This window comes from Delphinus delphis, chromosome X, assembly GCF_949987515.2.
Source record: "Delphinus delphis chromosome X, mDelDel1.2, whole genome shotgun sequence".
Classification (NCBI taxonomy): Eukaryota; Metazoa; Chordata; class Mammalia; order Artiodactyla; family Delphinidae; genus Delphinus; species Delphinus delphis.
The window spans coordinates 77,404,174-77,421,685 of record NC_082704.1 but is presented as its reverse complement, the minus strand read 5'-3'; the positions used below and the strand labels follow the sequence as shown (position 1 = coordinate 77,421,685).

At 40.0% G+C, this 17,512-nt stretch overlaps 1 protein-coding gene across 1 annotated transcript in view; it reads right to left on the bottom strand.

Moving 5' to 3' along the window:
- Positions 1–17,512, bottom strand: part of LOC132418188 (elongator complex protein 1-like) — an 83,397-nt gene that overhangs the window by 51,702 nt on the left and 14,183 nt on the right. The window contains 4 exon segments of the mRNA XM_069540344.1: positions 1,928–2,110; positions 13,792–13,891; positions 14,704–14,874; positions 15,980–16,210. Of these exon segments, the coding sequence (XP_069396445.1) occupies positions 1,928–2,110; positions 13,792–13,891; positions 14,704–14,874; positions 15,980–16,210 (685 nt within the window).

Sequence of the window (17,512 nt, the reverse complement as noted above, 5' to 3'; positions counted from 1 at the left end):
AGAAACTTTATATAACTTATTGCAACTTATTTCAATTTACTGCATTAAATAAAGCAGTGAATCTGTAGGAAAGTGAGCACACTTAATACCTCTATTGCTATTATATTCATTCATAGAAATCTGTGGGTCTCCCTTAATGGGAAGAGGGGAATCTGTTATTGCCATTTTAGTTTTTCCTGAGTCAACGAACCAAGAGTAGACATGTCTTAAAGGAAGTGGAAGAGGTACGATAAAAGCAAATGGTGCCAATGCTAACATTTATTCAAAGAGTTCTTAACAAATCTACAAAAAACCCCAAAATGCCACAAATTTGGGGAGGATAAATTATCTGACAAGTTAAGGGAATAGACTCTGGAGGTGCAATGGCTAGAGTTGGATTCTGGCTCCACCTGCGTTATCTCAGGCAAGTTACTTAAACTGCTCTGTGCCTCAGCTGCCTCAGCTGTACAATGAGGGCGCCAAACAGTACATACTTCAGAGAGGTATTGTGAGAAATAAGTGAGTTAATATAGGAAATGCACTTAAAAGAGTACCTTTTACAAAGCACAAGCTATAGTAAATGTAAGCTATAAGCTGATTGGGGGACTACATATTCATCAAAGACATTAACATTTTGCATGAACAAAACAGTCTTCTTTGAGAAACAAAAGTCAAAGCAGCAGAAATATATTTTAAATGACTTCTCACTTCCTTTACAGCAAATGAGATGACGGCATCTACCTTTTACAAGATAATGATAAAAAAAACTTCAAATTTGGAGTAGTAGAAACATGCATAATTTAGGCATTTCTAATGTAAATTGCTCTGTTTTCCAAAGGAAGCCCTGTTAAGTCTGCATGCAGCTAGCACATATTCTGCATCCAGACATATTCACAAAACCTTCTTAAAAATATGAAGCATTATTGGGATTTCCCTCGTGGTCCAGTGGTTAAGACTCCACACTCCCAATGCAGGGAGCCCGGGTTCAATCCCTGGTTGGGGAACTAGATACCGCATGCCACAACTAGAAAAGATCCTGTGTGCCGCAACTAAGACCTGGCGCAGCCAAAATAAATCAAAAATAAATAAATACTTTTTAAAAACATGAAGCATTATCATTCAAAGATTAGAAGTTAATGACTGCATTTGGAATATGCTTTATGTATACAATAAAGACAGGTTCCTAATTTTGCAACAACGGTTTTCAAAACTTCAAGCTAACCAGTAGACCTTTAATTACATGTGAATCTGGGGATTACTATCAATGTATGCCTAAGGTGCCGAGTTTTGACACTAGAAACCTGATGATTTCTCGGAGCTGTCCAGACAATGCTATCTGCTGCACAACAGGGCTTGCAATACAGAAAACAGCATCCATTAATGAAACCTGTTACGTGACAAAGATGCAGTCAGGAATCAAAATGAAACTCAGGGCCAGGGAGCTATGAAATTTTAGCAAAGAAAAATAGAAGAGGCTTTCTAGTAATAAATGCAATCAAGTGCCAAACAAAATGTATAGGAGGCCAGAAGAAGTATTTTGAAGTCACTAAATCAAAATGAAGTGCATATATATAGATCTCATAATTGATTTTAATAACTAACAAGGGTAATTAGAGTGGCTAATTCTCATAGGCTAATAATTACTCTGCTGGAATGTAAGTATAAGCTGAATTAAAATTCTTAACACACCTTAAAAATGTTTTGCCTCATCTATTGGTATTTGTGCTATTTTTCACCAATTCTTGATGCATTTTAATCTATATTTTGACATGACTAAAAACTAGACTTAACTCTCTTGCTAAGTATGTCTAAAAAGGAAGCCACTGCCCCTCAACTCTGCTCAGTGGAAGTAAAAAAAATAAATAAATAAAGTCCTAGGCTCATAAAAGACAGAAGCCTAACTCTATCCATATATTAACACATGGAATACAGGGAATTGTTGGAATGCCTAATATTGAGCTGTCCCTGCTTGTTATCCATCTCAGAAGGGGCCACAGTCAGATGGTGAATGACAGAGCTTGGGGTGGACTGACTGTGGCTCACAGCCAGGAAAACGTCTTCCTGAACCCAGGTGAGAAGGCTGAGCTTCAGTTGGTTTACTTCTTCATCTTCACTCTTCTCAAACTGAATTCTGTTTTAAATATTGAAGAATTTTCAAAACATGACTAAGACTTCAACATCACCGAGATTTTCCTGAATGAAGAATGAACCACTTTATATACAGTCAACTCCTTATTTGGAGGGACAAAACCTGAGGTAATGCCCAATACTAGAAAATCCAAAAATAATGTTTGCCTTGCTTAAGAATATGTTTTTCTAGTATTTAAAATTAAGTACCTTATACTCTGAGATCTTTAGATTTGAAGAGAACATTTCAAGAAACTGACTACAGAAGAAAAACTGACTGCCCCAGGTCCTACACTAATAAACCCCAGGAGTGTTTCATTGTTACCACTTACCAGCATTCAAACCAGGCTCCAGCAGATATTTAGGCCTCAGTTGAATGGATCCTTTCCTAAGCATCTCATATCAAAATGAGTAATTAGTTTGGAAGATGATTTCTTTGCTGCTAATGCCTTCCTCCTGTAGCATTCAGACACTGGAGGAGGGCTACTTCACGCGGCAACTCACAATGGCTACTTCCTGCCTTTCAGCTCAAGCAGCAGATCCTCAGCGGGCACTGAAGAAGCTGAGGCACTAGTCTGATCTTCCTATTCAACCAGCTCTCCCTGGACTCAGTCTCTCCACTGCATTCAGCCCCACACAGGAGCACTCCTGCCTCGGGTTCTCACTGACACTCTTCTGCCCACCACACCCAACATTCTCAATCCTTCTCTGGCAATCCTAAACCTCTCTCTTTTTCAAAGTTCAAGGTAATTTATTTATGCCCTTCATGAAATCTTCTCTAAATGACTTAGAGCTATCCTTCTCACAATCTTTTAAAACATGAAACTACATTCTCAGTTGCCTCACGCTTTCTAGTTTGCCTTAAATCTGTCCTCTAAACTTTCAAGTCTGTGAAGTGAAATAATCCATGTACATGCTCTTTGAAAAATTACTAAGCATTATACAGACAGCTCCCAAATCATACACAGGTAGGAAATATATTCATTTATTAAATATATTGCATATAATGACATTTAAGAAACATATTATTTGTTATATTCAGTTATTGGCTCATTATTCCCATTAATTTAGAAATAAATGTTCCCAGGAGACAAAGTAGTGCAGTAATTAAGAACATGGGCTTGGAGGGGGGAAGCTTCAGAGCCACGGAGGACAGCACAGCAACAGGGGTGCGGAGGGCAAAGTGGAGAGATTCCCTCACGGAGGATGGGTGCCGGCCAGCACTCACCAGCCTGCGAGGCTTGTCTGCTCACCCACCAGGGTAGGTGGGAGCTGGGAGCTGAGGCTCCAGCTTCGGAGGTCGGATCTCAGGGAGAGGACTGGGGTTGGCTGCATGAACACAGCCTGAAGGGGGCTAGTGCACCACAGCTAGGCGGGAGTGTGTCCGGGGACAAGGTCTGGAGCTGCCGAAGAGGCAAGAGACTTTTTCTTGCCTCTTTATTTCACGGTGCACGAGGAGAGGGGATTATGAGCGCCACCTAAAGGAGCTCCAGAGATGGGCACAAGCCACAGCTATCAGCGAGGAACCCAGAGATGCGCATGAAATGCTAAGGCTGCTCCTGCAGCCACCAAGAAGCCTGTGTGCAAGCACAGGTCACTATCCACACCTCCCCTCCCAGGAGCCTGTGTAGCCCACCACTGTCAGGGTCCCGTGATCCAGGAACAACTTCCCGGAAGAACACACAGCATGTCTCAGGCTGGTGCAATGTCATGACGGCCTCTGCCGCCACAGGCTCGGACTGCATTCCGCACCCCGCCCTCCCTCCCTGCCCACCAGCCCCCACTCCCCAGCTTGAGTGAGCCATAGCCCCCTAATAAGCTACTCCTTTAACCCCATCTGGTCTGAGCGGGAACAGATGACCTCAGGCGACCTACATGCAGAGGTGGGGCCAAATCCAAAGCTGAACCCCATGGGCTGTGCGAATAAAGAAGAGAAAGGGAAACCTCTCCCAGCAGCCTCAGGAGTAGCAGATTAAATCTCCACACTCAAATCGATGTACCCTGCATCTGTGGAATACCTGAATAGACAATGAATCATCCCAAATTGCGGTGGTGGACTTTCGGAGCAAGGATATATATATATTTTTTGCCTTATTCTCATTTTGTGAGTGTGCATGTGTATGCTTCTGTGTGTGATTTTGTCTGTATAGCTTTGCTTTTACCATCTGTCCTAGGGTTCTGTCTGTCCATTTTTTTTAGTATAGTTTTTAGCACTTGTTACCATTGGTGGATTTGTTTTATGCTTTGGTTGCGCTCTTCTTTCTTTCTTTCCTTTTTTTAAATTAATTTTTAATAATTATTTTTTGTTTTTATCTTAACAACTTTATTATATTTTTTCTTTCTTTCTTTCTTTTCTTTCTTTCTTTGTTTCTGTCTTTGCTTCTCTCTCTCTCTCCCTCCCTCCCTCCCCCCCTCTCTCTTTCTTTCTTTCTTTTCTTCTCCCTTTTCTTCTTAGCCGTGTGGATGACAGGGTCTAGGTGCTCCGGCCAGGTGGCAGGCCTGTGGCTCTGATGTGGGAAATCTGAGTTCAGGACATTGGTCCACCAGAGACCTCCCAGATCCACGTAATATCAAACGGTGAAAATCTCCCAGAGATCTCCATCTCAAGGCCAAGACCCAGCTCCACTCAATGACCAGCAACCTACAGTGCTGGACACCCCATGACAAACAACTAGCAAGACAGGAACAAAATACCACCCAAAAGCAGAGAGGCTGCCTAAAGTCATAATCAGATCACAGACCCCCCAAAAAACACCACCAGAGGCGGAACTGCCCACCAGAAAGACAAGATCCAGCCTCATCCACCAGAACACAGGTACTAGTCCCCTCCACCAGGATGCCTACACAACCCACTGAACCAATCTTAACCACTGGGGGCAGACACCACGGACAATGGGAACTACGAACCGGTAGCCTGTGAAAAGGAGACCCCGAACACAGTAATTTAAACAAAATGAGAAGACAAAGAACCACACAGCAGATGAAGGAGCAAGATAAAAACTCATCAGACCAAACAAATGAAGAGGAAATAGGAAGTCTACCTGAAAAAGAATTCAGAGTAATGATAGTAAAGATGATCAAAAATCTTGGAAATAGAAAGGAGAAAACAGAAGAAACGTTTGACAAGGAACTAGAAGAACTAAAGAGCAAACAAGCAATGATGAAAACACAATAAATGAAATTAAAAATTCTCTATAAGGGATCAATAGCAGAATAAATGAGGCAGAAGAACAGATAAGTGACATGGAAGACAAAATGGTGGAAATAAGACTGCAGAACAGAATAAAGAAAAAAGAATGAAAAGAATTGAGGACAGTCTCAGAGACCTCTGGGACAACATTAAACACACCAACATTCGAATTATAGGGGTCCCAGAAGAAGAAGAGAGAAAGAAAGGGACTGAGAAAATACTTGAAGAGATTACAGTTGAAAATTTCCCTAATATGGGAAAGGAAATAGTAAATCAAGTCCAGGAAGCACAGAGATTCCCATAAAGGATAAATCCAAGGAGAAACACGCCACAACACATATTAATCAAACAATCAACAATTAAATAGAAAGAAAAAATATTGAAGGCAGCAAGGGAAAAACAACAAATAGCACACAAAGGAATCCCTATAAGGTTAACAGCTGATCTTTCAGCAGAAACTCGGCAAGCCAGAAGGGAGTGGCAGGACATATTTAAAGTGATGAAAGGGAAAATCCTACAACCAAGATTACTCTACCCAGCAAGGATTTCATTCATATTTGATGGAGAAATTAAAACCTGTACAGACAAGCAAAAGCTGAGAGAGTTCAGCACCACCAAACCAGCTTTACAACAAATGCTAAAGGAACTTCTCTGGGCAGGAAACACAAGAGAAGGAAAAGACCTACAATGACAAACCCAAAACAATCAAGAAAATGGGAATAGGAACATACATATCGATAATTACCTTAAATGTAAATGGACTAAACGCTCTCACCAAAAGACATAGACTGGCTGAATGGATACAAAAACAAGACCAGTATATATGCTGTCTACAAGAGACCACTTCAGACCTAGGGACATATACAGACTGAAAGCGAGGGGATGGAAAAAGATATTCCATGCAAATGGAAACCAAAAGAAAGCTGGAGTAGCAATTCTCATATCAGACAAAATAGACTTTAAAACAAAGACTATTACAAGGGACAAAGAAGGACACTACCTAATGATCAAGGGATCGATCCAAGAAGAAGATATAACAATTGTAAATATTCATGCACCCAACATAGGAGAACCTCAATACATAAGGCAAATACTAACAGCCATAAAAGGGGAAATCGACAGTAACACGATCATAGTAGGGGACGTTAACAACCCACTTTCACCAATGGAAAGAACATCCAAAATGAAAATAAATAAGGAAACACAAGCTTTAAATGACGCATTAAACAAGATGGACTTAATTGATATTTATTGGACATTGCATCTAAAAACAACAGATTACACTTCCTTGTCAACTCCTCATGGAACATTCTCCCAGACAGATCATATGTTGTGTCACAAAACAAGCCTTGGTAAATTTAAGAAAACTGAAATTGTATCAAGTATCTTATCCGACCACAATGCCATGAGACTGGATATCAATTACAGGAGAAAATCTGTAAGAAATGCAAACACAGGGAGGCGAAACAACACACTACTTAATAACCAAGAGATCACTGAAGAAATCAAAGTGGAAATCAAAAACTACCTAGAAACAAATGACAACGAAAGCAAAACGACCCAAAACCTATGGGATGCAGCAAAAGCAGTTCTAAGAGGGAAGATTATAGCACTACAATCCTACCTTAAGAAACAAGAAACATCTCAAACAAACAACCTAACCTTACACCTAAAGCAATTAGAGAAAGAAGAATAAAAAATCCCAAAGTTAGCAGAAGGAAAGAAATCATAAAGATCAGATCAGAAATAAATGGAAAAAAATGAAGAAAACGATAGCAAAGATCAATGAAACTAAAAGCTGATTCTTTGAGAAGATAAACAAAATTGATAAAACGTTAGCCAGACTCATCACGAAAAAAAGGGAGAAGACTCAAATCAATAGAATTAGAAATGAAAAAGGAGAAGTAACAACTGACACTGCAGAAACACAAAAGATCATGAGAGATTACTACAAGCAACTCTATGCCAATAAAATGGACAACCTGGAAGAAATGGACAAATTCTTAGAAATGCACAACCGGCCAAGACTGAATCAGGAAGAATTAGAAAATATGAACAGACCAATCACAAGCACTGAAATTGAAACTGTGATTTAAAATCTTCCAACAAACAAAAGCCCAGGACCAGATGGCTTCGCAGGCAAATTCTATCAAACATTTAGAGAAGAGGTAACACCTATCCTTCTCAAACTCTTCCAAAATATAGCAGAGGGAGGAACACTCCCAAATTCCTTCTACGAGGCCACCATCACCTTGATACCAAAACCAGACAAGGATGTCACAAAGAAAGAAAACTACATGCCAATATCACTGATGAACATAGATGCAAAAATCCTCAACAAAATGCTAGCAAACAGAATCCAACAACACATTAAAAGGCTCATACACCATGATCAAGTGGGGTTTATTCAAGGAATGCAAGGATTCTTCAATATATGCAAATCTATCAATGTGATAAACCATATTAACAAATTGAAGGAAAAAAACCATATGATCATCTCAATAGATGCAGAGAAAGCTTTTGACAAAATTCAACACCCATTTATGATAAAAAACCCTGCAGAAAGTAGGCATAGAGGGAACTTTCCTCAACATAATAAAGGCCATATATGACAAGCCCACAGCAAACATCATCCTCAATGGTGAAAAACTGAAAGCATTTCCACTAAAATCAGGAACAAGACAAGGTTGCCCACTCTCATCACTCTTATTCAACATAGTTTTGGAAGTTTTAGCCACAGCAATCAGAGAAGAAAAGGAAATAAAAGGAATCCAAATCGGAAAAGAAGAAGTAAAGCTGTCACTGTTTGCAGATGACATGATCCTATACATAGAGAATCCTAAAGATGCTACCAGAACACGAGTAGAGCTAATCAATGAATTTGGTAAAGTGGCAGGATACAAAATTAATGCACAGAAATCTCTGGCATTCCTATATACTAATGATGAAAAATCTGAAAGTGAAATCAAGAAAACACTCCCATTTACCATTGCAACAAAAAGAAAAAATATCTAGAAATAAACCTACCTAAGGAGACAAAAGACCTGTATGCAGAAAATTATAAGACGCTGATGAAAGAAATTAAAGATGATACAAATAGATGGAGAGATATACCCTGTTCTTGGATTGGAAGAATCAACATTGTTAAAATGACTCTACTACCCAAAGCAATCTATAGATTCAATGCAATCCCTATCAAACTACCACTGGCATTTTTCACAGAACCAGAACAAAAAATTTCGCAATTTGTATGGAAACACAAAAGACCCCGAATAGCCAAAGCAATCTTGAGAACGAAAAAAGGAGCTGGAGGAATCAGGCTCCCTGACTACAGACTATACTACAAAGCTACAGTAATCAAGACAGTATGGTACTGGCACAAAAACAGAAAGATAGATCAATGGAACAGGATAGAAAGCCCAGATATAAACCCACGCACATATGGACACCTTATCTTTGATAGAGGTGGCAGGAATGTACCGTGGAGAAAGGACAGCCTCTTCAATAAGTGGTGCTGGGAAAACTGGACAGGTACATGTAAAACTATGAGATTAGATCACTCCCTAACACCATACACAAATATAAGCTCAAAATGGATTAAAACCTAAATGTAAGGCCAGAAACTATCAAACTCTTAGAGGAAAACATAGGCAGAACACTCTATGACATAAATCACAGCAAGATCCTTTCTGACCCACCTCCTAGAGAAATGGAAATAAAAACAAAAATAAACAAATGGGACCTAATGAAACTTCAAAGCTTTTGTACAGCAAAGGAAACCATAAACAAGACCAAAAGACAAGCCTCAGAATGGGAGAAAACATTTGCAAATGAAGCAACTGACCAAGGATTAATCTCCAAAATTTACAAGCAGCTCATGCAGCTCAATAACAAAAAAACAAACAACCCAATCCAAAAATGGGCAGAAGACCTAAATAGACATTTCTCCAAAGAAGATATACAGACTGCCAACAAACACATGAAAGAATGCTCAACATCATTAATCATTAGAGAAATGCAAATCAAAACTACAATGAGATATCATCTCACACCAGTCAGAATGGCCATCATCAAAAAATCTAGAAACAATAAATGCTGGAGAGGGTGTGGAGAAAAGGGAACCCTCTTGCACTGCTGGTGGGAATGTGAATTGGTTCAGCCACTATGGAGAACAGTATGGAGGTTCCTTAAAAAACTACAAATAGAACTACCATATGACCGAGCAATCCCACTACTGGGCATATACCCTGAGAAAACCAAAATTCAAAGAGAGTCATGTACCAAAATGTTCATTGCAGCTCTATTTACAATAGCCCGGAGATGGAAACAACCTAAAGTGCCCATCATCGGATGGATGCATAAAGAAGATGTGGCACATATATACAATGGAATATTACTCAGCCATAATAAGAAACGAAATTGAGCTATTTGTAATGAGGTGGATAGACCTAGAGTCTGTGATACAGAGTGAAGTAAGTCAGAAAGAGAAAGACAAATACCGTATGCTAACACATATATATGGAATTTAAGAAAGAAAAATGTCATGAAGAACCTAGCGGTAAGACAGGAATAAAGACGTAGACCTACTGGAGAACGGACTTGAGGATGTGGGGAGGGCGAAGGGTGAGCTGCAACAGGGCGAGAGAGAGTCATGGACATATACACACTAACAAACGTATTAAGGTAGATAGTTAGTGGGAAGCAGCCGCATGGCACAGGGATATTGGCTCGGTGCTTTGTGACAGCCTGGAGGGGTGGGATAGGGAGGGTGGGAGGGAGGGAGAAGCAAGAGGGAAGACCTATGGGAACATATGTATATGTATAACTGATTCACCTTGTTAATAAGCAGAAACTAACACACCATTGTAAAGCAATTATACCCCAATAAAGATGTTAAAAAAAAAAGAAATGGAAAAGGAGAAGTAACAACTGACACTGCAGGTATACAAAGGATCATGAGAGATTACTACAAGCAACTCTATGCCAATAAAATGGACAACCTGGAAGAAATGGACAAATTCGTAGAAATGCACAACCTTCCAAAACTGAACCAGGAAGAAATAGATTATATGAACAGTCCCATCATAAGCACTCAAATTAAAACTGTGATTAAAAATCTTCCAAGAAACAAAAGTCCAGGACCATATGGCTTCACAGGCAAATCCTATCAACCGTTTAGAGAAGAGCTAACACCTATCCTTCTCAAACTCTTCCAAAATATAGCAGAGGGAGGAACACTCTGAAACTCTTTCTACGCGGCCACCATCACTCTTATATCAAAACCAGACAAATATGTCACAAAGAAAGAAAACTACAGGCCAATAACCCTGATGAACATAGATTCAAAAATCCTCAACAAAATAGTAACAAACAGAATCCAACAGCACATTAAAATGATCATGCAATATGATCAAGTGGGGTTTACTCCAGGAATGCAAGGATTCTTCAATATACGCAAATGAATCAGTGGGATACACCATATTAACAAACTGAAGGAGAAACACCATATGATCATCTCATAGATGCAGAGAAAGCTTTTGACAAAATTCAACACCCACTTATGATACAAAACCTCCAGAAATCAGGCACAGAGGGAACTCACCTCAAGATAATAAAGGCCATATATGACAAGCCCACAGCCAACATCGTCCTCAATGGTGAAAAACTGAAACCTTTTCCGCTAAGATCAACAACAAGATAATGTTGCCCACACTCACCAGGATTATTCAAAATAGTTTTGGAAGTTTTAGCCACAGCAATTGGAGAAGAAAAAGAAATAAAAGGAATTCAAGTTGGGAAAGAAGAAGTAAAGCTGTCTCTGTTTGCAGATGACATGATACTATACAGAGAGAATCCTAAAGATGCTACCAGAAAACTACTAGAGCTAATCAATGAATTTGGTAAATGAGAAAGATACAAAATTAATGCACAGATATCTCTTGCATTCCTATACACTGAGGATGAATAATCTGAAAGTGAAATTAAGAAAACACTCCCATTTACCATTGCAACAAAAACAATAAAATATCCAGGAATAAACCTACCTAAGGAGACAAAAGACCTGTATGTAGAAAATTATAAGACACTGATGAAAAAAATTAAAGATGGTACAAATAGATGGAGAGATATACCATGTTCTTGGATTGGAAGAACCAACATTGTGAAATGACTATACTACTCAAAGCAATCTACAGATTCAATGTAATCCCCATCAAACTACCAATGGCATTTTTCACAGCACTAGAACAAAAAATTTCACAATTTGTATGGAAACACAAGAAACCCCGAACAGCGAAAGCAATCTTGAGAACGATAAATGGAGCTGGAGGAATCAGGCTCCCAGTTTTCAGACTATACTACAAAGCTACAGTAATCAAGAGAGTATGGTACTGGCACAAAAACAGAAATATAGACAATGGAACAGGATAGAAAGTCCAGAGATAAACCCACGCACATATGGTCACCTTATGTTTGATAAAGGAGGCAACAATATATAGTGGAGAAAAGACAGCCTCTTCAATAAGTGCTGCTGGGAAAACTGGACAGCTACATGTAAAAGAATGAAATTAGAACACTCCCTAACACCATACGTAGAAAAAAACTCAAAATGGATTAAAGACCTAAATGGAAGGCCAGACACTAACAAACTCTTAGAGGAAAACATAGGCAGAACACACTATGACCTAAATCACAGCAAGATCCTTTTTGACCCACCTCGTAGAGGAGTGGAAATAAAAACAAAAATAAATAAATGGGACCTAATGGAACTTAAAAACTTTTGCACAGCAAAGGAAACCATAAACAAGAGCAAAAGACAACCCTCAGAATGGGAGAAAGTATTTGCAAATGAAGCAACTGACATAGGATTAATCTCCAAAATTTACAAGCAGCTCATGCAGCTCAATAACAAGAAAAAAACAACCCAATCCAAAAATGGGCAGAAGACCTACATAGACATTTCTCCAAAGAAGATACACAGATTGCCAACAAATACATGAAAGAATGCTCAACATCATTAATCATTAGAGAAATGCAAATCAAAACCACAATGAGGTATCGCCTCACACCAGTCAGAATGGCCATCATCAAAAAATCTACGAACAATAAATGCTGGAGAGGGTGTGGAGAAAATGGAACCCTCTTGCACTGTTGGTGGGAATATAAATTGATACAGCCACTATGGACAACAGTATGGAGGTCCTTTCAAAAACTAAAAATAGAACTGCCATACGACCCAGCAATGCCACTACTGGGCATATACCCTGAGAAAACCATAATTCAAGAAGAGTCATGTACCATAATGTTCATTGCAGCTGTATTTACAATAGCCAGGACAGAAATGGAAGCAATCTAAGTGTCCATCGACAGATGAATGGATAGAGAAGATGTGGCACATATATACAATGGAATATTACTCAGCCATAAAAAGGAACGAAATTGTGTTATACGTAGTGAGGTGGATGGACCTAGAGTCTGTCATACAGAGTGAAGTAAGTCATAAAGAGAAAAGCAAGTACCAAATGCTAACACATATATATGGAATCTAAAAAAAATGATCATGAAGAACCTAGGGGCAGGACGGGAATAAAGATGCAGACCTACTAGCAAATGGACTTGAGGACACAGGGAGGCGGAATGATAAGCTGGGACAAAGTGAGAGAGTTGCATGTACATATATACAGTACCAAATGTAAAATCAGTAGCTAGTGGGAAGCAGTCGCACAGAACAGGGAGATCAGCTCGGTGCTTTGTGACCACCTAGATGGGTGGGATAGGGAGGGTGGGAGGGACGGAGACACAAGAGGGAAGAGATATGGGGATATATGTATATGTATAGCTGGTTCACTTTGTTATAAAGTGGAAAGTAAAAAAAAAAAAAGAACATGGGCTCATTAAACAGAACAGAATCAAATTCTGGATTCTCACAGAAATGGACTTATAATTAATAATTTGGCTTCTGGGTCATTTTACAATGCCTATAATGTACCTGAGGTATTCAATTATATCCAACTGTTCATACTATCGTTTCCATAGGAAAATGAATTCTGATTTCCATCCTGAGAGCCTCGAAACACAGCAGCCAAAAGTTCTGCACTGTAGGATGAGACAAACTAGAGACTGCATTAGGTCAGCCGCACATTAACAATGTACGTATCCTCATCTGTGTAGGCAAATGCACTGTGCTCTATCATCTGCATCTCCATCTTTCCCACGGGATATTCCCTGTTGAAAACCCCCCAGGGATGGTGGGGGAATGGGTTCTAAGTCAGCTTAAGACTTATGCTCCATTGCCACCCATCAGCATATATGACATTCAGATATATAGGTAACTGACTTCCCCAACCAGGCTGAAAAACCAGGGCCCAGGTGTTGTATCTACTTCTTGTTCCACTGAGCAACAGGCACAGGATAAGATAATAACAGTTGGCTGAATTTAGGACTAAATGCTGGCTGCTTCTGTGCCCAGAGTTCCAAGGCAACTAAGAACAACCTACGTGTATCTCTTGTCCTGATGAAGTGTTCTAAGAGAAATGTTAAATCCATTTCCACCCACAGCTCCCAGTTTCACCGTAGAGTCTACACTTGGACTATCACCTAGGGGGAAAAAATGCAAATACTATCATAGTAAGCTACAAACATTTTTCCTGATACCACGGATATGGGGTCCTGCATTTAATGGGTTCTAGAAGGTAATCCACTTTACAAATAAAGCAATCTAGAAAATAACCACATCTCAACCTCTTTCTTAAATTTCTGCCTACCTTTCAGGCTGAGAATTCAAAACTTATTTGAAAACAAGGCTACCACTGCCATGTGCCAGTATAACTTACGATACAACCATAGAATTCACAAATTACAGGTTCTCCAAGTACATCAGGAAAGCAACTAGAAACTGCGAGCAACAGGACTGTGGAAGGACAACTAGATTAGACGCTAAAACACCTAAGTAGAGGTCCTTGTCCTTTCTTGCTCAAGCAGACTGCAAACCCTCTGGCATTCTGTTTCCTCATCTATAAAACAGAAAAACTCCACCTCTGACATAGCTCCTAGGAAAGCTGTGAGATCAACTGAAAATATGTGCAATGGCAATGAAAACTGTAAAACATGTTAAGGATGTAATGAGATACTACGTTCTTTCTAGGATTGAGAATTATTCTTAAATAACTAACCCTTCAAGTTCAACAAAGCAAAAAGAATTGTTCTTATTAGCCAGAGTAGGATTGAAGCCCCCCACACAAACACACAAAAAACCCTACAAGTCAATTAAACATCACAGTAATAATGATATTAATTATAAACTTCAAAATTTTTCGAAGCCCTAGAGCCAACGCAACACCAAACTATAGTTTGCTTTTGCGTAGGAGAGATTTGATTCAGAACATCCTGATAACAGTTTTTGAACATACCACATTTATAAACAAAAATCTGGTTACTGGCATTTAGGACAGCGAGGTCGTTACTCTTTTTAGGGTGTGTGGAGAACATGATTTGAGCTACAGGGTGTGGGAGCAGCAGTCGGTAGGTGCACATGGGAGGTGGAACCACACTCTGCCAGAAGACTGTCACCAATATCCTGTCTGCATGCGAGAGAGAAAGAGGATTAGACACATGGATGTTCAATTTGTAAAACAAGGCAACTGAACAGCACAGTACCACTAACTAATAATGGTGGGAGAAAATATACAGCGATTCTTAAAAGTAATTGTTGGTGTTTTTATCATGAATAAGCTTAAATACAGTGTAGAGGAGGAAAGTTAGTGTCAGAGATCTGTCTATATCTGGCTACTGTCACCTCCAGGCCTATAGCAGTCCATCACGGGGCTTGGAGTTTCAGGTGCCAGGGACTACGGCAAGCAGGCCAAAAGTTCAGAGTTCTAGCTTTAAACCTGGGCCTGCAACCAAGCCAGAATAAACCAAAATCCTTAAAGCACTTCCCTGTACATGGATCTGGTAATAAGGCATATGTGCTTAAGTCCTCTATACAGAACATATGATTGTAAAATCAGTATTATGGTCACTACATAGAACATAAATTAGTACACCAACTCACATTACAATCTTAGAAGCAAGTTTTCCTTTATGTCATCAGCAATAAATAAACTGTCTATTCAGGAAAGACTGACTTTCCCTAGTTTCTTTCCCCTCACTAAACAAAAGCCCTCAACCTAATTAAAAAACACCAATCCAATCCGAGTACTAGGCAGATGTCTGTGACTTGAACTGAAGATACTGGAAAGGTACATAATTAGCAAGCATTATATCAAAAAACAAAGCAACACAATGGAGTGGTGTGAGAGTCAACGGAATGCTTTGTCAGGGCACAAAGACAAGGCTGACACACCAATGCCACAAGCCTACTGTTGTCTTCCTCTCCACCCAGGGTCAGAAATGTCAATGTCTTCAAAGCCCAGACAAGTAAATATGTAAAGGCCATGGTTGTAGTAGAAAAGGGAGTTGAGGGATGTGGTGGGGGGGAGAGGAGAGACTATGGTCCTCAGGGGAGTACACGCCTCACCTAAGGGTGTTCCCATCCAATCGAAACCAAAGCAAGTAAAAACAAACCAAACAACCAGAATAATCAATCAAATAAAAATCCTGCACTGTTTAAGTCAAACTACCACATCTGCAGGCTCCTGGCTCAGGCCCCTTGCAGGCCCATGGACACACTTTTCAGCTCCTTACTTCCATCAACAACAGCCACATTTGCCATGTCACTTAAATTATCTCCTGAGCTCCGGTCAGTCGTCCAGTGCCAGTCATAGCAGAGGTAATGCCAGCCTTGACAGAGAACATACAGCCGGTATGGGGTCACTGGGCCCCACATCAGGGACACAATCTCGCTCTTCCCACAGGTGCCGAAGGGCAGGCTTTGCTTGAGATACCAGTGATAGTTTCCAACAGTCCAGAGCTGAACTGCAGGGGAAAATGAAAAGGAGGCCATCAGAGGCAGGGGCCAGAGGACCAGACTTCGTACCACTTGCTAGAGAGGGATGAGGACACCTTTTTCTTTTTCAAATGACCCTTTCTGCTCAGCCTCCTCATTAAGATAATAATATTAACAATAATTGTTAAAGTATAGCTTTTCATGAGGACAAAATATTAAGCATCAACAAGGTCAGAAGCACACGTGTTCATTTCTGCCTCTACCTTCAAACCTTCATGATCATGATGATGGAAGGCTCCTACCATAGGACAGTGCTTTAGTGAGTTGTTTTTTTTCCCATAAAGACTTAGAAAGAAGAAAACTTGGCAATTAGATTAAAAGTATTAAAACACCCAATCCAAGAGCACTAGACTAGCATCACTATGTTGTATTATGCTTAAGATACTTATTATTTTCTTCCAGGTGTTTTGCATGCAGTTATGTCCAAGGGAGATCAGCATGCAATTACCCTTAAAAGAACAAGACCAAGACCTGTAGAGTGCAGGAAACAGAAAGAAGTTGGTCAAAGAGTACAAACCTTCAGTTACAAGTTCCAGAGATCTAATGTATAGCGTGGTGACTACAGTTAACAATACTGTATTGTATACTTGAAAGTTGCTACGAGAGTAGATTTAAAATGTTCTCACCGGGCTTCCCTGGTGGTGCAATGGTTAAGAATCCGCCTGCCAATGCAGGGGACATGGGTTCGAGCCCTGGTCCGGGAAGATCCCACATGCCACGGAGCAACTAAGCCCGTGTGCCACAACTACTGAGCCTGTGCTCTAGAGCCCAAAAGCCACAACTACTGAGCCCGTGTGCCACAACTACCAAAGCCCGCGTGCCTAGAGCCCATGCTCCACAACAAGAGAAGCCACTGCAATGAGAAGCCCGCGCACGGCAAGGAAGAATAGCCCCCGCTCGCCGCAACTAGAGAAAGCCCACACGCAACAACGAAGACCCAACGCAGCCAAAATAAAGTTCTCACCATAACAACAAAAATGGTAATTATGTGAAGTGAAGGATGAGTTAATCAACCTTACTGTGGCAAACATTTCACAGTATATGCATGTATCAAATCATCACATTGTACCTCCTGAATGTACACGTTGCATGTCAATTATATCTCAATAAACCTGGGAAAAAAAGACCTAATCATGTCAAAGCCAACCTTTGTTAAACAGGTGACACACATAAATGAAGATTTTAATTATATTAAGGAATTTCTTTTCTTTAAACATCTCCCTGATCACTAATTCTTAACTCAGCAGTCACAGCAAATCCAACCTAGTTCT